The sequence below is a fragment of the Perna viridis genome, chromosome 9 (genome assembly GCF_037379345.1).
Source record: "Perna viridis isolate PV_CMFRI_1.1 ecotype Kerala chromosome 9, ASM3737934v1, whole genome shotgun sequence".
Lineage (NCBI taxonomy): Eukaryota > Metazoa > Mollusca > Bivalvia > Mytilida > Mytilidae > Perna > Perna viridis.
This window is the reverse complement of record NC_142453.1, coordinates 31,681,011-31,704,893: the sequence shown is the minus strand read 5'-3', so window position 1 is coordinate 31,704,893 and position 23,883 is coordinate 31,681,011. Positions and strand designations below refer to the sequence as shown.

At 31.6% G+C, this 23,883-nt stretch overlaps 2 protein-coding genes across 3 annotated transcripts in view; one reads left to right on the top strand and one right to left on the bottom strand.

The window, feature by feature from the left end:
- Positions 1-23: 23 nt before the first annotated feature.
- On the bottom strand, positions 24-21,340 carry LOC148607820 (vacuolar protein sorting-associated protein 53 homolog). The gene is made up of 20 exons (XM_088547050.1): positions 21,160-21,340; positions 20,146-20,276; positions 18,805-18,958; positions 18,277-18,392; positions 15,685-15,804; positions 15,036-15,114; positions 13,207-13,350; positions 12,614-12,756; positions 11,724-11,862; positions 11,254-11,373; positions 9,939-10,027; positions 9,161-9,403; positions 7,881-8,111; positions 7,379-7,457; positions 6,610-6,758; positions 5,917-5,986; positions 3,057-3,142; positions 2,259-2,310; positions 1,370-1,474; positions 24-1,165 (listed from the first exon to the last, which is right to left on the bottom strand). Exons 1-20 carry the CDS (start codon positions 21,247-21,249, stop codon positions 998-1,000), a joined length of 2,508 nt encoding a protein of 835 aa, XP_088403176.1. The 5' UTR covers positions 21,250-21,340; the 3' UTR covers positions 24-997.
- Positions 21,341-21,547: 207 nt separating this feature from the next.
- Positions 21,548-23,883, top strand: part of LOC148607819 (putative ATP-dependent RNA helicase DHX37) — a 28,628-nt gene continuing 26,292 nt past the window's right edge. For both annotated transcript variants that reach the window (XR_015915480.1, XM_088546939.1), the window contains exons 1-2: positions 21,548-21,674; positions 23,435-23,617. Coding sequence is in view for 1 of the 2 variants with exons in the window: in XM_088546939.1 (XP_088403065.1) it covers positions 21,594-21,674; positions 23,435-23,617 (264 nt within the window). In the remaining variant the exon portion in view is untranslated. The remainder of the gene's footprint in view (positions 21,675-23,434; positions 23,618-23,883) is intronic.

Sequence of the window (23,883 nt, the reverse complement as noted above, 5' to 3'; positions counted from 1 at the left end):
TAAAAAAAAAAACCCCAAAAATATGTAAGTAAATAACCTTTTATTTTTTCAATACAATCATTAACAGTGTCATTGATCTAAAATTAATTTTATCTCTTTGTATATAGATTAAATATATTGCACTTGTGAAAATCTTTATAAAATTATTCTCAACAATCCTTGAATGAAATAATATTAGATTAACACATCTTAAATAATACTCATTAAACAAACTCACAATTATGCTTGGAACTTCTAAATTGAAGTAATTTTTCTGAGCACTTTCATTCATTAAAATTGCATTAAATTGCAAGTGTATTCATATCAACAGTTACCATTTAACTGAAAATTTGTTTTACTTACTTAAGCATGTTAAATATTTTCATATGTAAAAATGCGAGTTCCTTTCACAATCGGTAATGTACAACAAATTTTAAGTTGAATTTTTTTTTTGCATGTCTAAATCATGTAAATGTAAATATTTGACTTAACACCTTCAGCTAATAAGTTCATCCCAAACTCAAGTCCATAAAAAAAGAATTTAGAAAACAGATTTCTAATAAGAAACATTTTTCTTTGAGTTCTTCTCTTCAACATTATTGCAGTATGATTTTTTCACACATAAACATAAAATATAATCTTGACACCTTTCTACACCATGATTTCTCTGAAGCCCCTCTTAATGAGGTAGACCTAGGGTAAGGGACATAACTCTTAAAATCAGTGATATGTTTGTATTATATTTAATATCACCAAAGCCTTTAAAGCTTTCCTTTGAAACAGAATGAAATCAGTTCAAGTTACTTTGATGCTTACATGAGAATGTTGTACAATGGTGAATACAAACATTCCAATGATTTGTAAGAGTTGTGTCCCTCACCTTAAGTCTATCTCCTTAACCACTGTCCTACTTTTTAATCCTGTGTAAACCACACCACTGTTTACACCATACAAAATATCAAAGCCCTTTATAGATCTAATTTGACTTTCTAGGTTTAGATAGAATCCATCTTCTCAACTAAAGTCTCTTTTTAATAAGTTTTTCTAGTTTTCTGATTCTACTAGATTCCTGATCTGATGCTGGTCCTGGGGAAACATTCTGGTCCACACTACTCAGTATGGTAGAGATTGGTATCCTGGCTCGGTAAATCTCTAACAGGTTACTCTGCTCACTTCTACGCAGTCCCTACATTATAAGAAATCATATATTTGTAAATGATGAGTGTGAAAAAAATACACTGAAAATTTGTACTATGCAAAATAGATTTTTTTTCTGAAATGTGGAAAAAACCCAGCTTATTGCAATACTATACATACCATACTTTTCAACACTTTTTCAACTATTTTTTTACCAAAATTATAATGGTTTCAAATAAAACAAATAAAATACCTTCATATCTAAGACTTTCTGGAATTCATTAATATCAGAGTCACTCAGCAATCTCATGTAGTTATCAACAAATCCCTGAGGCTGTTCATGGGGTGACATCACAACCTTCAAAAGAGGATTGCAATGAGCATATTGTCAGAACACAATTTTAGTACAATTATCTGCAAAGGCTTAGTGACCACTGCAGTCATAAAGATAGCATTATCGTTTTTTTGTAATTTTGTAAAGATATTTTAAAAGAGTTTTGCTTTGTTACAACCAGCCTGACCAACAATTACATTGGTTTATATATTTTCTATAAACTTTTAAAAATAGTCTACAAAATAAAACATAAAGACTTATAATAATCATATCCAGCCTGTTGAAAAACAATGATGAACTGGAGTTACCCAATTATCTTCTAATCAAACATAAATGCCAATACCAAGCAAAGAGCCTATGTACATGTACATGTATATATTTAATTTTTTTTTTAATAAGAATGGTCTGAACCAAACAACCTCTTTAACCATTTACAAGGTGATAGTACCATTTAGACCTCTGTCAAACAGCAATTTCTGAAAGATGCTATTTAGAACAATATATACAGTTAAATGATAGTTTTGCAGCTGACTCAAAAAATATCACAGCAAGCCTGACAAGGAGTTGAAAGTTCATCAACACATTAAACTATCATTCTGTTTATCATTACTGTCTCAGTTAATTAGGCGTTACATTGTCACTGGAAATTACTGATATTTTTAGCGTCATAGCAGATAAAAATATTATGCAGTAATACAGTATGAACAGTGGAAAAAACAATTAAGTTTCCGATCAAAAATAGAAAGAAGTAAATATTAACATTACAAGTCATGGTTACTGTCAATCTGTAATCATAACTATTTCATACCTTTAGAATCATTTCAGCCTTTGTCATACCTTTCACAACTATTTTGGTATAACTGAAAGGTTAAAATAGTATATATTGTTAAAAATATGAGCTCTGAACTTTAGGTCAGAACCGTAAAAAAGTTATATGATGGCTGTGCATAAAAAATGTTTTATAATAATTTGACCATTTGTCATAATAGAAAGAAATCATTTTACAACCTGAATACATTAGATTGGACCAATTAACAAATAAGCTATTGATACAACAATAAGTCTCACCTGTTGCGCATGGATGCTGTTATTCAAAACTTAATTAATGCTTAGATTGTTACCAATTATATATTATGGATAATTTATAATATCAATTCAAACATCTGACACCATCAAAACTGACTTAGCATAAAAGCTCATACTAAACTGACATATTCAGAAAACCTAACACAAAATCTTGAAAATTTTGAAGTCAATAGACCATGACTGTGGGGCCATATGCATAAAATGGACACAAAATTGTGATAAAGTGATAACAATGCAACTGCATATCAGACTGACCTAGTCAGAAAACTTAAAATGAAAATCTTAACATGAATGCCAACACCGATGTTGGAAAAGTAATACCATAGTCTTGCCTGTTGAAAATATATAAACTTCAGTGTAATTGTAACAGAATAATAACCTGTCAATTTCATTGGATACAGACAAACATTTGGTCAACATCTTAGGAATGACTGATTAAAAATAAGTATATCAAGGATAAATATTTAAACAAAAACCAAGGGATTTGGTGTATCCTTTATTCTAGTGTTAGCATACTAACCTTGCAGGGGCCTTTCTAATCACCTGAGATCCCAGAGATGGTAGGTCTAATAAAACTGTCTTTAATGAATGTGTATCTAGTAGTAACTGAAATTGTAGAATACAGAAGTCAACAGCTACTGTGCATAAGTTGCAGCTTTGTAATATTTATAGCTTTGTTGAATACCACAAAACATCAGCTCTCGTAAATTATTTTCAAAGCAAAAAAAAAATACAAACAAACAAAGAAGAGGTTCCCAGAAGCCTAAATTGCTCACCTGGTTAAACTTTGTCTGCCAAGGGCAATAAATTTAACAAAGACTTGTCCAACAATTTTGACTCAAGAAGACTTTGGTAAGACTTATCATAAGGATCATTTCAGCAATAGAAAGTTTATTATATAGTTTTCAAGATATTGGCTGAAAACTGTAAAAAAAAATGTCATTTTTCATGTTTCAAGGACAATAACTCTTACAAGGAAATGCCTGACAACTTTGATCCCTGAAGACTTTGGAAGGCCTTATAATAAGGATCATTTCAGCAATTGAAAGAGTTTGGCTAAACCTAATGGTTTTAGGATATACTGTCCGACTCCTAAGTTTCATTTTTAGTGACAACAGTCGTGCTTTTTGACAGATCAAAAATCCCCACACAAGCTCTATGCATGATTCCCCAAGGAACATTTATACCAAGTTTAATTCCAATTGGTAAAGTAGTGTCAGAGGAGAAGATTTTTGCAAGAAATAACATCAAAAATAGCAAAAAAATATTGACAAAGGGCAATAACTCCAACATGGCTTAGGTCTCACTAACCACTTCCAGGTCAAATGGCTACTCCCTATGTAGTACCAAAAACACACTGAACCTAGACATATGCATTGTAAGTGCATTATTTGTGTGTATTATGATTAAAAGTAGTCAAAATAAAGCTGAGAATGTGTACTTTAAAATCATATGTGTAATTAAATACAAAAGTGTATGAATATTGTTCACATGTGTGAGCAATTTGCCTCCATGCTGTCAGTTAGCAAAAAAGGTAAAAATGTGGATTTTCATTATTATTTATTAAAGTAAATTTTGTGAAGAATTTCTACAATCATCGTACCATTAGCATAATGATTTTGGAAGCCTATTTTCCAAACTTCGCAACGGTATGCAACTTCAAGATGTCATTTGTCCTGGGAATTCACAGTGAAACTTTGAAAATTACTTTTTTAACATGTAAAGTAATGGAAATGTTAGAAGTGGTTAGTGAGACCATAACAGATTAAAATGAAAATTTGACCACTGATAGATCTCATCACGCTGAACACTTTTGCCCCATGTCAGAATTTGGCTAAACCTAACGGTTTTGGAGACATACCAGAATGCAAAAAACTACTGTGACCACTATGTACTATTATTAGTAACGATGCCATGTTTTTCGATGGATCAAAAATCCCCACATCAGTTCTATGCGGAATACCCCAAGGAACATTCATACCAAGTTTGGTTCCAATTGGTCAAGTAGTGTCAGTGGAGACAAGTTTTGAAAGTTGTCAACAACGAAGATGACGGAGACCAAGTGATTTCCTCTGTGATTAGGATATTAGGATTGGATATAGCAAAATTATAGCAACTGTCCATATATGACATTGCCAATAGTTAAAGGAGAACAAGATCAGAAATGCTGCCTTTGATAAACCACCTTCAAAAGATGCATCACAATTACAAAACAACCCATCACAATGGCAATTTTGTAAAATCCTTGTTTGTATCACATCATCCATGATATGATATCACAATTATCTAGCCATCCAGAAATTACTGGTAGATAAAATGACCATTTCATTCAGAATCCAGTATTAACTAGAAATACTGTGACCATGCTCTCAAAGAGAATACCACTGCATCATTAAGTTGAATGTTTATTTAAAATACTTCAGTTTAATAACCTCCTTTTAGAGTCCTGACTTCAATGGACTTACATGTTAAATGTAAAATACTTCAGTTTAGTTTTCTCCCTTTGGAGTCCCTTGATGTAATTATAGTCCTTCATTCAGATCTACATATGATGCCTGATCTTACCAATATCCCTTTTGCCTTTTAGGAGTTTTGTCCGAGGTTTTCAACATGTCACGTGAAACATTGAAGTTGGATTATCTCTCTTAGGAGTCCTCCGACAGTTATTATATTCTCTAAAGCATATCTATATATGATGTCATATCTTAATATAATATTTCAACAAAATCCCATGAGAGCTTTAAGAGAAGTAGTGCTTAATATGTTTTAACATGTAAAATTCTGAAGTTGGATTATCTCCCTTTAGAGCCATCTCAAAGTAATTATACTCTTTCTTGCAGATCTTACATATTATACCTAACCTTCCTATAAAATTTTATCAAAATCCCTTGAGTGGTTTAGGATGAATTTTCACATGTAAAACCCTTATGATGGACTATCTCTATTCAGAGTCTTCTGAAAGCAGTACAGGAGACATTGCACTTACATTAGATAATAAATTTGGACAGACAGAGAGACAGATGGGGTGATTCTTTATTTGCAGAGGAATAGGATATTTGTTGGCTTAACCTTATTGTGATATGTTAAAATGGTTCATGTTTTTCTACAGAAAATTTTTTTTATCTATATTTATCTATTTTAGGTACAAATCACATGATATCAATAACCAAAAATAAAAGATATTTTTATATTTTTCACTTTATAAGGTTTGGTCTCCTAACTCAAAATTCAACATTAAAATGCAACAAAACTTTTTGGTTAGAATTAAAATTGGTAAAAATAAAATCACAATTTACCACTAATAAATGCCATCTGCCAAACCATCAGAATGATAACTGGGATCTTTGGTAAATATTTAATCAAACATTAAAAAAATTTACCTGTTCTGCTGCTACTGTATTGATGGATTTACATCTAAATAAATTGTTGATGAACTTAGGAATGAAGGTACTGAAAAAGGTAAAAAAAATATATGATTAAAACAACTCTCAAATAAGAAATATTTTTTTGCAAAAAACAAAAACAAAACAAAAAATATGCAACAAACAACAAGTAAACCTTCCTAAATAAATGATCCCCAGTAACTTGACAACTTGTTGCTTAGTAATCATGTTAACAGCACTTACCATGAATAGTAGAGTTAAAATTACAACGGCGTTAAACTATATAAGAATTTGTGTATGCAAACAGTAAAAGAACAAATTTTTTCAGTAGTTTATGTCCTCATACCTGTCATAAACACTTTCTTGGATGCAACTTCTCTTACCCATATAAGGCTTTCAGATTAAGTTGAAATGATGTAGGGTGGGTCTATGTCATGTTCTTGGTCATTATACACTACCATGATTTTGACAATTTTGTGGGAGATTTGTGGCTTAGATATTTTTATACTTCAAGAAACTATCAGCAGCAGGAGATGCATATATGCATGGAGCAAATCTTAAATATTGCTAAAAACAAACTTTTTTTATTTAATTTTTATCATTTCCACATAGTGAATAAAAAGTTTTTTTTTTCCTGTCGAAAGTGCAACCACATCTAAAAGCTGAAAGAAAGCAACAGTTTCGACTTACTTTACAAATTTCAGACAAAATTGAGTAAAGAATTTTCTTGATGAAGCTAGATTATCTCTAATGATAGGTATATTCTGTTTTAAATGTGTCGTCACTGCTGATACATAGCCACTCTGGTCACCTACAGCTTCTACGGAAGACCAAGACATCTGGAAAAGCAAACAAGAAGGGTAAAACATGTTTCATTTTAAATACACAACAGTAATTTCTTCTCAAAAACAGTAATATCAATTTTATAATGAGTGAATAATGCAAAATATCACCTTGTTATTGTGTATGTAATTTCAACATCATTTAAAATGAGCCTTGGCGAGTTTGTTATAATGTTAAAATAAAATGAACTGACTTGACATTTTATGATATTCAAGTTTCATGAGTTTTCTCTTATGAATCCTTCAAAATATTTGACTTCTTCAGATTCGGCATATCCAATGGCAAAAATTGACATGATCATCTCCTATGACGTTACCAGTTTTAATGAGAGGAAATGAAACAACCAAATCATAGAGAACAAAAATTTTGAAAAATAAGCATAAAGGTTTAGTTACCATCCAGTTGAATCAATAATCATTTAAGAAGCTGTCTCTGTAAGAATCGGGCAAAATTAAAATTAAGTTATTCCTACATGATCCTTCTACAAAATAAAAAATCCTTTGCATGATTTTTAGATGGAAAGCTTCTTTACTGACGACAAAAAGGTTCTAGTTTTTAAAATCTTTGATAAGTCATGAGGAAAGCTTATCTCAGTCAAAAAGTTACATAGAATTACCTTGTTCATTGCTGTTAATGCTGGTTCACAAGCAGTTTCTAAATCTTGTACCAATAACTGAATACAACTTGATATAACACTGAAGAAAATATACAGAAAACACGTATGGCCACATATATAATTATTTCCCATTTCAATGAAGATGTGTGAAAACTTATTTCATAATGAATCAGTGGTCAATTTCACCAAAAAATTGTAAGTGTAAGATAATTTGTAAGTTATGATGTCACAATACCTCGATCTTTTATGATGTCACACCTTAAAACTACTTTTACACTAATATGATTTTTTGTGAAAAGGACTGCACGTCTGTAAATGCATATTTTAAATCAAAAGGACCTATTAAAGACTTACACTATATTGCAGATATTCACTGTTGATGACTTTGCAATTTAACTTTGTAAATTGTTTTCTTCATCATTATTATCAAATGAAAACTTTAAAGGGGGAATACACTGAGAACAGACAAGTTCTGATTATTTGAATGTGAGAGTTAACATACTTATGGAATGTATCTTGTTCAGGATTTAGATCAATCTGGTTGGATAAATCCAGATCTACTTTCTCTTTCAATTTCTCCTCCAGCTGCTGTGTTGTCTCCATACAATACTCAGCAGTACAGAGAATACTACAGATACGACATTGTTCCTCTTCTGTATACTTAGTTATCTCCCCTTCTTTGAGTATACTCTGTAGAATACCAGTAGCTGAACTAGTTCCCTCTTTACTTGTCCTGTAAACAAGATTGCTTAATTGAGGAGAGCATTTGTCACAACTATTTCAACTTTAATCATGAGGAAAAAAATACATAACTACTGGTGCACTGTCTGAAGTAAACTTAATTGATAGGACAAAAATTTCTTCTTTTTTTCAATTTGGATAGAAGAAATGACTATAATGTAAGTTTTCACAGTTAGAACAGAAATTTTCAATACAATCACTCATGTCTAAAGAAATGGGAATACTTGAACATTTTTTAAACACTTTCTAAATCAATTAAGTCATTTGACATTGAGATTTGAGGAAGGAGCAGATAATGACAAAATCTGTTGTCAATTTCATAAAGTGTCATAAATGTTAAACTGATTGTAAGTTCTGGCGGTATCAGGTACAATACGATAATATCTCATGATGTTAAAACATACAATAAATTTCACACTGTAGACTTTGTGTGAAACTGATCTCAGTTGAAAATATCAGATGTGTAAGAACAATAAAGAAGATATAACTGACTATATTATCTGTCTTTGTATATGTAATTATCTTGAGGTGTAAGGAACATTATGGAGATATGGTATTGATTGCAGGCTACCAATTTTCAAGGTTTTCATACCTCAATTAAACCACAAATTCGTTTTTTAAAAATGACAAACAGAATGTCTTAAAACCATGAAAATTGATAGATCATAGTTCTCTTATATGAAGATAGGTGAAAGGAGTGGTCAGAAAGCTCTCTTACATTATGGTTTATAAGTACAACTTTTTTCATAAAAGCACTGGTGGAAGAGTCAAACTTACGAGAGCTAAAGCTAACTTACTCAGAAAAATTAACAATCAAACTGAGAGTGCAAGACAGAGATATCTCAGAGAAAGACAATGTGATTCCAACAATACCCAAAACTTTGATTGCTGGCGGTATATCTGAGTAAAAACTACAGTGCACTTAGTCTCCATTGACAGAAATCAAATAACTGCCTTAAAAAGGAAATTTTCAGTTTCAAAGGAAAAACAATGACTGGTAAACAATTAAGAGGGTACAGTGAAGCTTTTCAGCATACTTACTTGGGCAAAGAGTTAAGAAGTACTCTGTTAGCATATTCCTTGAGGTATTTTTGGAATGTACGAGTAAGGTCAATTAATGGTTGGCCTGTACTCAGCTGGGAACATTGTACCATACACTTCTTATAAAACACAAACAGATCAGCACAGCTAGGTAATACATTGCTACTGTCCTCTGATTCCATACGAGGGGTACCATAATGCCGTAGATCCTCTAAGAAACGACTCACTAACTCTGATAAATTTCTGAAAAACAGAATATTTTTTATCCTATTTATTCAAACAATAGCAATATTACAAATTATTGTAATGTAAAAGAGCAAGCACAAACATGTACCATGTACTTTCTCTCAATGATACTACATGTATGAGTTTTTTTAAGAATAGGTTATAATTAAAGGTACCAAACAACATTTGAGTCAATTTGTATGCTAGTCATAATCCTTCACTTGTAGTGTTGAGAGAATTATGAGTGCCAGAACCCCCCCTCCAACATTAGAATATACCGGTATGCATAAAAATTCAAATTGTTACATGTATAAATCTACACATTCTGTCAAAATTGCCAGCCTGTAGATGCTCAATTAATTTTCTAGGATAATAATACAGGACCAACTGAAAAAAAAAACAACATAGGATACACTTTTGGAAAATTAAAATTAATGTAGCAATTGCATACAGAATGGGAGGACTGACACCCTATTCTAACCTCAAAGTTTCCATCTTACATAATAGAGATGGTTTTGATGTGGGTGTAATCATAATCAACTTTTAAACTAACCTATCCTGAGAATCAATATAGATATCTAAATGTGTCTCAAAGCACTGTGATATAATGCCACTGAATGGTGAGGCTGTCTTATCTTCTGCCTGGAGATATAAAACAAGACAGCTATCATCACAGAAATATACAGCTAGAATACAACATCACATTTCAGAAATAACAAACAGAACTTTTCATAAATAATTTGCTTGCATTTACTGCCTTCATAAGTTTTGGAAACAGTTAAGTAGCTGCCTTTGTAAGAATCATGCAAAATCTGAAAAATGTGATAAACCCTAATAAAGGCTACATATTTTTATTTTTGTAATTAAGTTGTTTTATGGGTCTATACTATGAAATGTGTAATTATTCATTAAAATTTGCCTGCTCTTAGAAGATAATCAACATTGAAAATCCAGTAGATTCTATTGTATTTGAGTGTCATTTACAGAGTTATCTCCCTTAATTTTGAAATCTACAGTGCATTCAATACAATTTTTATCTCCTAAGAGCACGGGTTATATGAAAAACCACATGTTAATTTCTGTTTACAATGACATTTAAAACAAAATATCAAAAATAAAAATATGTAGGCTTTTTACCCATGAATCACATTTTGCATGATCCTTAGCTAGAGTGCTACTTAAAATATTAGAGAGGAAAAATAAATCTAATTCATATGAATATGGACTATTCGAGGCAGTGAAGTTCTAAAGAAAAATCTAAATGCAATTAAAAATATTTAATTAAAATTGGCATGTCATTTAACAAAAAAAACAATAAATATACATTGAACATGCATCTTTCTAATGTATCTGTATCCTACTTCAGTACCGTGCTTTAGGAATAATTTCGTCAGTTATCAACATGGTAGACTGGTCCTTTAATCATAATATACTGTGAAAGTACTTTTATTCGTGGGTACCAGTGATCTACCAAATTTATCAGTACGTAGATTCTTAAATTTGTGGATTCAACAACATTGTCACACAAACTAATGGAATGGAAAAGTTCCTTTTCATTGGGAACCGATTTACATGGTTTACAAAACCCATGAAATTGAAAACCATAATTATTGGTACCACATAAACAAAAATACTTTTACAGTATATATATGACCTAATTACACATAGGCCTGTTGTATCAGACTGTTATCTCTCAGATTGAAACACATGACAATCAAAACAAACTGATATTCCTTCGAGTTAAGGTAAAGCTATTGCTACTTCCAAATGTTTAAGGCTTAAATTCTTAAAGCACTTCTAAATAAACTATTATGAGGTTTCAACCTGTCTGACACATATCTAGTATCTTTCTGCTTAATGTAATATACCTTATTTTCTTTAACTGGAGCTTCCTCTTCATTATCCATATCACTGGCAAATGGATTTGTGGCTTCTTCTTCTTCGAATGGATTAGTGGACTTAGGAGAAATTATTACAGCTTTTCTCCCCTGTAGGACAATTTTATATTTTAATATAATGTTTGAATTTGACAAGTACACCCAAATTTAAGCATAACCCATGTATGATTCTACTCTGAAAAAGAAAGTTTATACTGTTTTTTTGTCTTGATAATTGGTAGCTTTGTACAAATTTGTTCACTGGTACATGTACCTCAATGCACAAGAAGATATTAAGCCTACATTGAAAGCAAGACTGTGTCCTCTCCTCTGCCTTCTGTATAGAATTGTTATCTCATGGGCATTTTCTCTACATCTTACATAAAATAAATAAAGCATTAAAACTAAATTTAACACAACATATTCCTCTCTACTCAATCATTAAAATATCTTGATATTACCTGTGATTCCTGTAGAGTTACTCCTGTGAACCTCTTGGCAAGCAATGTTTCAAAATTAGTTGTTCTCTGAATGGCGAACAACAACAGTTTAACATCAATTTCCATTTTTCTTTTTGTCATTATTCTAGACAATTCTTTCCTGTAAGAATAAAAAAATGGATGATATTGTAAAACAAAGATGGGGATAAATATACCAGTATCTTGATAGTATATGATGAAAGAGCATATACCAGTAGGTATTATCTGGTGTCTGATTGACTAAGAAGAAAATCCAATAAGACTTGTATCTGTTCAAGTACTTGTAAAGGTTGCAAAGACACAAATGGTCAATTGGTAAATATTCTAAAGCATAAAATTATCAATTTGTGTCCAAATTTTTTTTTATGAATTTTTTATGATTTAAGGTAGACCAGACTAATTATTCACTTATGAAATGACTATAATACTTTTTTCCTGCATATGACGAAATAACTTCCATCAAACTTAATAATACCCCTATTTCCAAGTTCATGTCACATACACTGAGACACATCAAATAGACCAAAAAAATATTGAAGTAAATCTTTATAATTTATATATAGAAATTAACCATAACAAATAAATCATAAGTCTTTGATGATGTCACCATCATGTAAGAAAATAAGGTACACAAGATAAAATAGGAAACAGTTTTATCCCATCATAAAACTTATAAAATTAAATTTATTATGGTAGAATAGAATTTTAATTGGACAATCCAAAAACATGTTTTGGAGTATTTTACTATCATACATATACCTTCCATTTTTTTAAGCAAGAGTAACACAATTTTGTCCAAATAGAGATTTCCCATTGCTTTCAGGTATGCACCAAGATGTATGGTAAACAACCCTTTGAAAGATAAATTATACCTGCTTAATTCACAAAACTCTACACAGATTCTCTCACTAACTTCCCATTCAGAGGGAAATAGATGACCAAACTTTTCTTCAAAGTCCACCAAAGTCCTCTTTATCCAAGCATACCTTCTGTCTATCTTATCCAACCAGGCTACCTAAAAACATTTATCAGCCAAAATTTAGATCTTTAGGGAATATTAATCAGTTGAATAAATTTAAATATTTCTTGTTAAAGTTGTGTAGTCTTAACTGATAATTCAAGTTGCACCAAAAATGGCAATGCAAGTTATTTATAGTATTGTTGAGAAGTTCACAAATCACAAATTCTGTGATATTCTACAAAAAACTAATTATTAATGACCTAATTTCAACATTAAGTCTATCATTGGATGTTCCCTTTGGAGTTTGCATACACAAGTACAATATAATATGCTGTAGATGTGTTAATTTTTGTGATCAACAAACATGAAAAATAGTCCCCACAAAATTGATAAGAGCACAATAAAAAACTAAACATGTTTTAAATCACAAGAATTGATACATGTACTGCCAATACATTCACGAAACGGACTCTCCATTATTATTCATTTCTAATCTCAACTTACATCTTGGTTTTCCCCAAATAAGACTAGGTATTCTGTAAGCTGTAGTTTGACAAACCAACTAAGTAAATCTTTCTTTACTTTAGCATCCAGTACATTGACTACATAACAGGCCTCCTTAAGTTGTCTCTGATTACCTGGCCCATACTGAAAACAGTTATATCCAAATTAATTGTTATTTATACTGATATTAACACAAAGCTGTTCTAGCAAATACTCATAATAGTCTCTTATCCACAAAAAGAAAATTTGTGAATAAAATATGCACTGTATAAACATGTACATCAGTGATTGGGATTAAAATTTTGCCAATGGGACTATGGTCCCCTTACTCTTCATTTCAATCGGACATTTTTAATTTCAATGCGCCATCCTTGACAAAAAACCATGGGACAAAATCTGGAATAGCAGCTATGGCCAGCTATGTGTTAATAATGCAGAAAAATGTAGCAGAAACAAACTTTAATTTACACTGCAGATTAACTATTCATTGAGTAAAAATGTTTGTTATTCAGTATTGTATATAACGGTATCATGTCAATGTCAATAAATTGTCACATCAGATCACTCTCCTTTTCTGTTATTTGAGTTTTTACACTTACGTATTGTCTAGTGCTTTGTCATAGTCCACAGATCCCTAAGTTGCTTAGCTGAGAGTCTATTTCTTTGTTTAGTTACAATTAGATTTTAACCATTTATCTTTGAAATGTTTTGGCAGGGCTTTAGGACCAGGTGACATAACTCCACCATAATCAGTATTTTAAATAGGGGGTTCAGAATCATGTTCAACTGCCAGCAGCTAGGTCAGTTTCTACAGCAATTGCAGTTTGATTCTGGTTAACAATATAAATATGTTCTTTTGTTTGAAAACGATAACTTGTTTCGTTTTGGGTAAGACTTAAAAAATTTCTTTGGAGGCATTTTCAATTTTAAATGGGACCGCCAGTACATACGTTTCTGATATTATCGTGTTATTTAAGTTCATTAAAAATACAATATGATTGGTTCTTTCTTTCAAATGTGTAAATAATGAAAAATATGCAATCTCAATAAATCACAACAAAGCGCCATTTCATTCCCCGGTCCTCAAATCCCCTCTAAAACGTGGCAATCAAAACACCCGCATGTAGCTAAAAAAACCTTGTTAAAAGAGATGTTCATGCCTTTTCAACTACCACAAGTAGCGGACAACACTCCATCATCAATGATAGAAACTTAATGTGTGCACATGACGCGGCACATTAGTCACTCAATGCGCCATTTTGAGAAGAAATATGACTATGGTGCATGGTAATCCCTATCACTGGTATATATAGAAGCATAGCTTTTCTTGTTTACATACCCTTAGAACCATTAAAATATCTTAATAGACTGTAATAAGGATAAAAATTTTAGCAACAGTGCATTTTTTTACATTCTCTATTTATATATATTGCTGGAGTTTGATGAATGGTGCATGATACCACATTTAAAGGTGATAGTGGTAAAAAAAAAACCCTTACATCATTGATTCCATGTTGATTAGTTCATTTGTATGGTCAATATTGAATTTAACTAAAATCCAATGTATTTGAACTGTAACTGATTCAAATAAGCAGGATATGTTGACCATAGCTCAGTGAACCAAGATTTGTAAAGTATTGGTCACTTGGATGCATTTTCCACATCTTTTCTGTTGTCTCTTGATTTTTTTTTCTAAATTTTATCATCCATGCAGAATTTTTACCTCTTTTAGATGGTGAATTTTGTTTGTACCATCTCACAATTATCATACTTAAACATATACAACCAACAAGGCAGTAAAAGTACATTCTCTGATTTTTAAAACAAACCTTTGCTCCAGCTCCCTGGAAAGCTTCTTCAAAGTCAGATTGTATTTGTGTGCCTAGTTCAGCCTGGATTTGTTTTACTCTTTAAAGTTACAAAAAGAATTATTGTTAACAACTGAGCATATAAATGATATAATATATTTTTAATAAATGAAAATAACAAAGAGTAGTAAACAAACTGAAACATAATGTAGTAACAGAAAAAAACGGACAACAAAATCATGTAGTATGTCATAATCTTTGGACTGGATCTAAAATGACAAAAGTATGTGATTTCTTTAATTTTGGAACAGTAAATTATTTGATTTTATTACAACTATAACAAACCGAACTGCTGATAAACACATTAAATGTACTCCAAATTTTGTTACTGAGAATTTCCATAATGAATATTTAAACTTGACCTTAGGGCTAATGTAGCACTGATTACTAACTACATTAAAATTTTATTTTGATAAATCATGATCATGTATATCATAAGTATTCAAGTGATTGGGATAAACATTTTAACTTTTGAGAATGGACCAATTTCTATAGCAATCATAATGTACATTCTTTGTTGGAATGTGATAAATGATTAACCCCCATCTTACCCAAAACACTTAGCTCCCTCTAACCCAAAACACTTAAGTTCCTACAAAATATCACTAACCTATCTGAAAGCTGTTTGATCTGTGGTATAGACATATATTTGTCAAAATGTTCCTGGACATTCAAAACACCCTGTAATAAGTTAGCTACTTCTCCATACTGTCTTCTCTTGGTTAAAGACCTATAAAATAAGGAAAATAACATGTGGTATATGAAGTTATAACTTTCTCTGCAAAATAATTCAAGTCTTTAACAAATGAATTGATACAGGTTACAGACCACCAATTCAACCAATGAGCATTTGGAACGTACGCAAAAATAGTCCTACGCAGAAATTACCCCTGTTCCTCATAGTGCTGTGAAAAAAGTTCTCATCTTATTTTAAAAATTTAAACAGTTTCTGAAAGGAAAAACATTTCTGTACATTTTATAGGTGCATTTTGCTTCTTGTGATGTGAAGCCTAATCTCCATAATGATTTTTAAATATACCCCTATCTTGTGAAAACACTGGGATTTCCCATGCTATTTATAGACCCTTCACTTCCGGTGACCAGTACTGCACTGCAAGTCTGCTAACCCCACATGCCATTCTGAGGATTGTGAGATGACATATGTAGAATCATGCTGATATATAGTCATCTGCAGGTTAAAGTTAAGGTAAAGTCCAGAGAAGCCATTGAATATTGTGCAATTAGCATAGAAGCCTATGGGAAGTGGAATTAGTGGTTTTTAGCCTTAAGCTGAAGCCATGGCAAAATGAAAAGTTTCTTGAAATAGCTTTAAACTACTTGAAGATCTTGTTAACTTTGCCATGAGAGGAATACACTACAAAAATCCTTCAAAATATGCATTTTTTTAAGTTATAGGTCCAAATTATGGAAAATTGGTCTTTTTGGCTGATTTTTATGTCCTATCTTGTAAAAAGTGTAGAAAATTTACTAAAAATATCAAATATTAAACTTTGAGGGCTACATTTACCTAAATATGGTAGTAATAAGCACTTGAAATCAAGTTTTGTGTAGATTTGAGCAAAAATTAGGTTAGAAATGAGGAAAAACTCACTTTCATTACTGCGGTTAAGGCCATATAAGCATTCCCCTATGGCAACATGGAAAATCCATTATTGAGCACTTGTTTTGCTTTAGGTGCCCTTTACTGGTCATGTTTTAATGTGAAAACACTGTATTTACAAATTTAAAGCCAAATATATCACCTTTTGTGAAAATTTAAAGATTTAGGATGTTTGACATGTGATCAAGAAAAAGGGGGAGGCATGTCAAAAATAAATTTTTAAAAATAGATCAATTTCTCAGAAAATGATTACTTTTAAAACTATTTCTTCATTAATATTGTTAAAAAACAAGTTGTGATTGATATTTTTTATTTGAAAAGTCAGAAAAAGTTCTTTGCAAATATTTAATGCAGTTCAGTATGGTAGAATATTTTCACTTTTTTGCTCGCACAACTTGGTTACCCTATATTTAAAAATCAAATATTTAAAAAAGTGCTTGTCACATTTCACTGAAACTTTGCAAATGCATTCAGTATGTGTGTAGGAAGATACCTGTATAGTTATTTATTTTTTGTAAGACAAAAAGTGACTCTTTAGGTTACAGACCACCAATTCAACCAATGAGCATTTGGAACGTACGCAAAAATAGTCCTACGCAGAAATTACCCCTGTTCCTCATAGTGCTGTGAAAAAAGTTCTCATCTTATTTTAAAAATTTAAACAGTTTCTGAAAGGAAAAACATTTCTGTACATTTTATAGGTGCATTTTGCTTCTTGTGATGTGAAGCCTAATCTCCATAATGATTTTTAAATATACCCCTATCTTGTGAAAACACTGGGATTTCCCATGCTATTTATAGACCCTTCACTTCCGGTGACCAGTACTGCACTGCAAGTCTGCTAACCCCACATGCCATTCTGAGGATTGTGAGCTGACATATGTAGAATCATGCTGATATATAGTCATCTGCAGGTTAAAGTTAAGGTAAAGTCCAGAGAAGCCATTGAATATTGTGAAATTAGCATAGAAGCCTATGGGAAGTGGAATTAGTGGTTTTTAGCCTACATTATGCAAAGTGTCAAAAACAGTCTACAATGCAAAAATGCAATGTAAGTGCAAGGTGTATAATTTTTCATTTTTGATGCATTGACATTATCTTTTTTTTAAAGATAAGATTTTCCCCAAATTTCTGACAAAAACTTGGCAAGAAAGAAATGAATATTTAGTTAAGCAATTTTATTAAACATTCAAGAATCAAACTGAAACTGAACATTTTCCATATTTTATGTCATCACATACTAAATTCCCATCAATTATTACTTTATAATACAATAATTTGTTATTTAGTTCCAGTTAACTAGAGAGAAATGAAACACTAAGTGCCTTCAATTTTGTGAAACATCAAAATACTACTGTGAATTTTTAAAAAAAGTTACAAGTGTAAAATTTGTTGTAAGTAATGAACGTCACAATGCTATTTTCCATTGTGATGTCTGTGCCATAATTACTTAGGACCAATTCTATACTTATGGCTTTTTCTGAAATCCACAACAAAACTGTAAGAAAACTTGGTTTTTTCTACCATTTCCACATGGAAAGTTGTCAAAGCAAAGTCCATTGATCAGTAGTGATAACTTACGCCAGAGAGTCAACCCCTCCAACCAACATATGTAGATGATTAAGGGTTGTTATAGATGATGTCAGATTTTTCTTTGCATGGTCGAGTTGTTTTATATCTCTTGTGATCTCTTTTACCTGAATGAGAATGTTTATAACATGAAAATAAACTACCAAATTCAAGGGTAAAAATTAGGAAATACCAGCTGGTAGCCCAGACCATATTTTTATTTAATGTTTTCTTTATCTCCAGCTAAATTTTACTCAAAAGTTTGGTAGCCCAGCTCAAATCCCAGTAGCCGATGACTTCTAATATTTATCCCTGAAATTAATCCACAAAAAGCTCAGCTGAATAAGTATTATCTTGTAAACAGTCTACAACTATGTGAGAAATCATGGAAAATAGGATCTACATTTATTTTATTTGTGATTTTCTGAATTACCATATGAAATTAAAAAACAAATCAGATTGTACCCCTAATTTGCCACATCATCATTACTATGTAGTAACTGCTTAAGATTCTTTTAAACATTATTGAATGAATATTACCATTTCTTCTGATTTCTCAGCTTTGTCCTTAATATCTTTGATCTTGGCAAACAGTTCCTGTATTGCTCTTTGTGCCTCTTCCAAAGCTTGTTTACCACATTCACCCACATTTGTCTGTCCTCGTACAACTGTACGGATGTCATCATCTAGTCTCCTACAGTTAATAGAAGTTTAAATAACACATTTATTTTTAAAAAATAAAAAAAAATAAATTATCTAAAATGATCAAACATATTTTTCTGAATAGAAACAAAGTACCTTTTCAAGTTAGGCTCAGCATATTTTGTTGTTTCTTGTCAACATAACATTAAGTAAAAAACTGATACTGTGAAAATGCTTTAATTCATGGATACCAATTTTCATGGATTAGGGACGAAACACAAGTTTGAGGATTCTTGAATTCGTGGTTTTGAGGTTTTCAGTATACACATCAATGGAAATCTCCTTTTCATTGGGAACCAAAGTTCGTGGTTTGACCTACCCATGAAAACCACGAAAATACCCCATGAACAATAATACTTTCAGAGTATTCTAGTCTGTTACCTGACAGGTACATGTACATTGTACAAAGCACATAACTGTAATCATTACAGTTTTTAATTTCTTTAAAACTTTAGGGGACTCAGTGTATTTGGTAAGAAAAAGTATAATTTTAGTTTAAGTTAACAACCTAATAACAGGTAAACCCTGCACTCCAAATATTATGATGATACAAAGCTTTGTTTTAAGTTCCAATCAATATGAAATTCAGACACTGCAAATGGTAGATGTGATTCATGATGCAGAAAACCCCGCCCATCAAACAAACGATGATTTTCTGTCTTTATATGCTACATTTGTCTGTAATTAAAGTCCTTTCCATGTACAGATCTGTATTTTGGAGAAAAACCATTTATCGCCTACATAAATCAACCAAATCAAGAACAATAACTCATGCAAAGCAAACATTTCATGCACTATCTGTAATTTGTATTTAAAAAAATACTGCAAGTTAATGACACACTCAGAGGCCTGAAAAAGTTTGTGAATAAGAAATAAAAGTAAATTTGGTGGCTTTGAAATGCATAAATCACTTACCGTCTAGTTTTTATAAAGACTGCCAAGAACACCAAAGCTGTGACAGTCAGAAGAATAGAAGGATGTACAGACATTAGGATTAAAATATAAGCCTGTCACACTCATCAAGCAATGGTATATTTTGTATTAAGTATTCTTAATTTAGTGTAACGGTAATACATATTTAAGCTCAAATCGCCTTGCATGCTAAAAGAAGACCATGAACTAAACAAATGAAGGAATATATAGAAAAAAGACATAATTTGATTTTAGTAGAGAACCTACCTTATTTTACCTTGGATTTTGCCCACTACCTCATCAATATTGACAAGGGACTGCTCAGTAGGGAAGAGAGTGTTGATGTAGTCAATTGGATTAAAATCTGCCTTGTCTAATGGATCATCACTTGGTAAAACCTGAATATGAAAAAAAATACAATGACTGACTGATAATAATAAGGATATTAGTGTAAAAAGAACTACAAAGAGCCTAAGAGTCAAGTTATAGGTAGAATAAGAGAAGTTGGTCAGTTATTTTTTTTCTTTGGTATTCTTGGAAGACAGATATAATTCCAAGTTAAAAAGTCAGTATAACACAGAAGAAAGACAAAGGAAACCAAATAAAACTGTCAGACAAGAGTTATACAATTACATATCTTGCAGGCAATATCATATAGTGTTCTAATAAAAAAAACCACTGTCAGTACACAAACAAAAACTAAACCTGTCACTAAGTTTTCGAACTGGCTTTCAGACATACTAGTGGTAGCTCACATCAGCAAAAAAGCTCAGCACAGGCTCACATGGTCATAAGCCTAATCTATACCTCAGTGTTATGTTTATCTATTTCACTTTTTATTATGCTTGTCTTCAGTTCAATCCCATTTTTGTTTTGATACGCAAATTTTTCAACTGCTCCATTCTCATATCAGAATTGTTTATCTATTTGTTTGTTATGACATTTAAAAACCCAAACATCAATTAACTGTTACTATTGCTGATGTATTACTGAGATTCAGTGGGTAGCCAAATCAGAAAACAGCTTAAGACACTGAATTCCAAAGGAGATTAAGTAAAAGTATAGCATCAAATATAAATAAAAGCCTGGTTTCAAACCGGAGGGGAATTTGATGTAGATACACTTGGGTAAATGCAGGCAGCAAGCTGTGACAAGAGGAAAGAAAACAACATAATCACGGTATTAAAACTGTCCATGAGTTGAATTAAATAAATTAATGACCACAACCTCAGAAATTGTAGGAATATGTATACATGTGGCCTGCAGATAAATAATTTCAACCTGGTCAATTGCCGCCTGTACTTCAGGCGAAAAATTTAATTCCGACAGAAGCAGTTCATCATCAATTTCTTCATCATCGACGGTTGCCATCTGATTCTTTTTTAGACTAATATAAAATCAGTTCAATAAGGTTTGACATTTGACAGCAGACAGCTCATAGATGGGAAGTAACTCTTTCTTTAACCGGAAATGCGCGAATGAATTTTTGGTGTGTGTAAAATAAATACTGTCGAATTAAATTATTTTACTTGATCAGTTGTTTTAAGAATGATCCAATAAAATTACAGTTATTTTAATTATTACAATTTATTGAAAGATATAAGTAAAAATCCATGGCATGAACCAAGAAATATTTCGTCTCGCGGTAAAAATAAAACAAACCGGAACAGCTGTTGTTAGGCGTCAGGTGCACGTGTTGGACGAACGATTTTGACATGGGGAAGAGAAAGGGTGGCTTTAACTGGAAAGCAAGGCAACAAAACGAGACAGTTATTGACAGATCTGATGAGAAGAAGGTAATGATTATTGACTTAACCCTAAAATAAAAAAAATACTAATTATATGATACTTATTAGTCAGAATTTCCTCTAACCCAGCAACCTTCCTCTTTTTTATTTGGATATTGATATGTCTAGTTGGGGTCAGAACGATGTGCCATACAAAAAGTTGGTGATTCAGCGGTACTGCTGAGTACTGATCTTCAACCGCTTGTAACGACTCTGCATGTCACACCTACCTTGTTCAATTCCGTAATCATTTTCCTGTATGTGATACCATATTTGCTACAAAAATACATTCATTTATTGATCATTTGATCATTTTCCATGAGAGACCCTCATTTATTTACATCTTGAATTGTAATACATGTGAGGCGACAGTAGGCGGAGCTTGATACTTTTCATTTGGAACAGAGCAGAAACGATTTTTATTACTGGAATCTAACAGAATATTTCATAATTCTGCTGAAAGTTACATGTCCACTACCCCATACATGTGAACCTACCGGCGGTAATTCTATTCTACCGGAATTAGAACCTTCCTACCGTTCTACACTCTCATCAACCGCCAAAATGCCGAAACATAATATTTCAACTTCAGCACCTCCTGCCAAGAAAGCAAAGTACTAGTCCAAATTCAATGCTGCATGGAAGTCAAAGTTAAAGTTGTGCCAAGCCAGTAATGACTATTTTTAAATGAAATCATTTTGATGCATATTTATGCAATAGCTATTGTAGTGACAATTTTAAATGAAAATTATTTAATTAATGGTAGCTATAAAGTAATGATGACATTTTTAAATTGAAATTTATGTTTATGCTGTTCTTGTTATGTAAATATTGTCATTAATAAATAAAATCACTAAAATGTTCAAGTTTTAATCCATCAAAAGGATTATTCCAACTATTCAAATTGAGTATTCAGCATTTTTTTCTCATGGAAATAGACTTAATGCAAGGTTTGCCTTAGGTTTCACACATATTTGACTTGTTACACCACGAAAAAAAAACTCCAATAAAAAACCTCCAGTTTTCAAACCAAATCTCCAGTTGAAAAATGACAAATCTCCAGTTTTGAAGGAATGACTTTATCACATGTATGCTACCCTTTCGTTCCAAAAGGAACAAGCTCTGCTAATTAATTGTTAGCGCTGTTTTGACCAGTAGTCATCGATTATGTGATGGGTCATCATAATATATAGATGTAGACCCTAGCTTTGATACAAAATTTGTTATGTTTTTGAACCTATTTGAAATATAATATCATGAATAATATAGGTAAAACAATGTTTTTGATCTTGTTTTGGATTATGACATTACTTGTGCATCCACTCACAGATAGTTCAAGTTATAAAGTTGCATTAAGCAACTTTGAACCAAGTTCTTGAATAGTGAAATTTATAAATTTGAATACTATCAACAACAAAAAATGCAGTAGTATTTTATAAGTTATTAATGTCTGTGTTAAACAGTTCAAATGACTGTCGCACATTCATACACCTTGATATTTTAAAACTCAGACCAATAAAAATGTATGCCTGTTTCTTGCTTGTCTACCTACCCTAAACATTTTATTGCCATTTTTGCTCAAGCACTGTTCAAGTCAACCAGAAGATTGTTTCTATAAATGTTTTTGATATATAAATAATTTCCTACCTTTTTTTTCTTTCTGGTACATGTATCAGGAAACAATTTTTGCCTCAGTACTTGAATAAAATAAACAAAATCCACTGCAATTCATTACTTTGGTTGAGGCAATGTTTATTGTAATTTTCCAGATTAAACTTGACCCAGAGGTTATACCATCAAAGGAGGATGATGATAGCAATGTTTTGGTTTTACCATCAGAGAAGAGGAAATCAAAGACAGTTGCAGAAACTTCAAAGAAGGTTAAGCAGTTGTCAAAAAGGGAAAGAAAAAGGCTGGAGAAAGTAATAGAGACTAAGAAAAAGAAGGCCAAGGTACATTGTACATATGTAATGCCAAATGTACATTGGAGACTTGTCAGTTTTAAAGACATTGAAAAACGAAAATATAACGCAAATGAATATGGTGAATATGTCAGAGAGATAACAACCCCACTAGGGTGAAAAATGTAAGCGCAAGGCCATCCATGGGTCTTTGTTGTAGTATTATTAATACAACCTTGGGAATAGGGAAAAATCCACTGTAAAGTGGGATTCTGATACTTGTGACTTGAAGTATTTTAATGAAAATTTACCTGATG

Bases quoted from the DNA above. Each gene is read 5' to 3' on its own strand.
- LOC148607820 (XM_088547050.1), bottom strand. From the start codon at position 21,249: ATGGCAACCGTCGATGATGAAGAAATTGATGATGAACTGCTTCTGTCG. The intron at 8,112-9,160 runs GTAAGTATGCTG...TCTTGTTTACAG, and splicing joins CTTCTTAACTCTTTGCCCAA to GACAAGTAAAGAGGGAACTA. The intron at 6,759-7,378 runs GTAATTCTATGT...TTGCTTTTCCAG, and splicing joins CATTAACAGCAATGAACAAG to ATGTCTTGGTCTTCCGTAGA.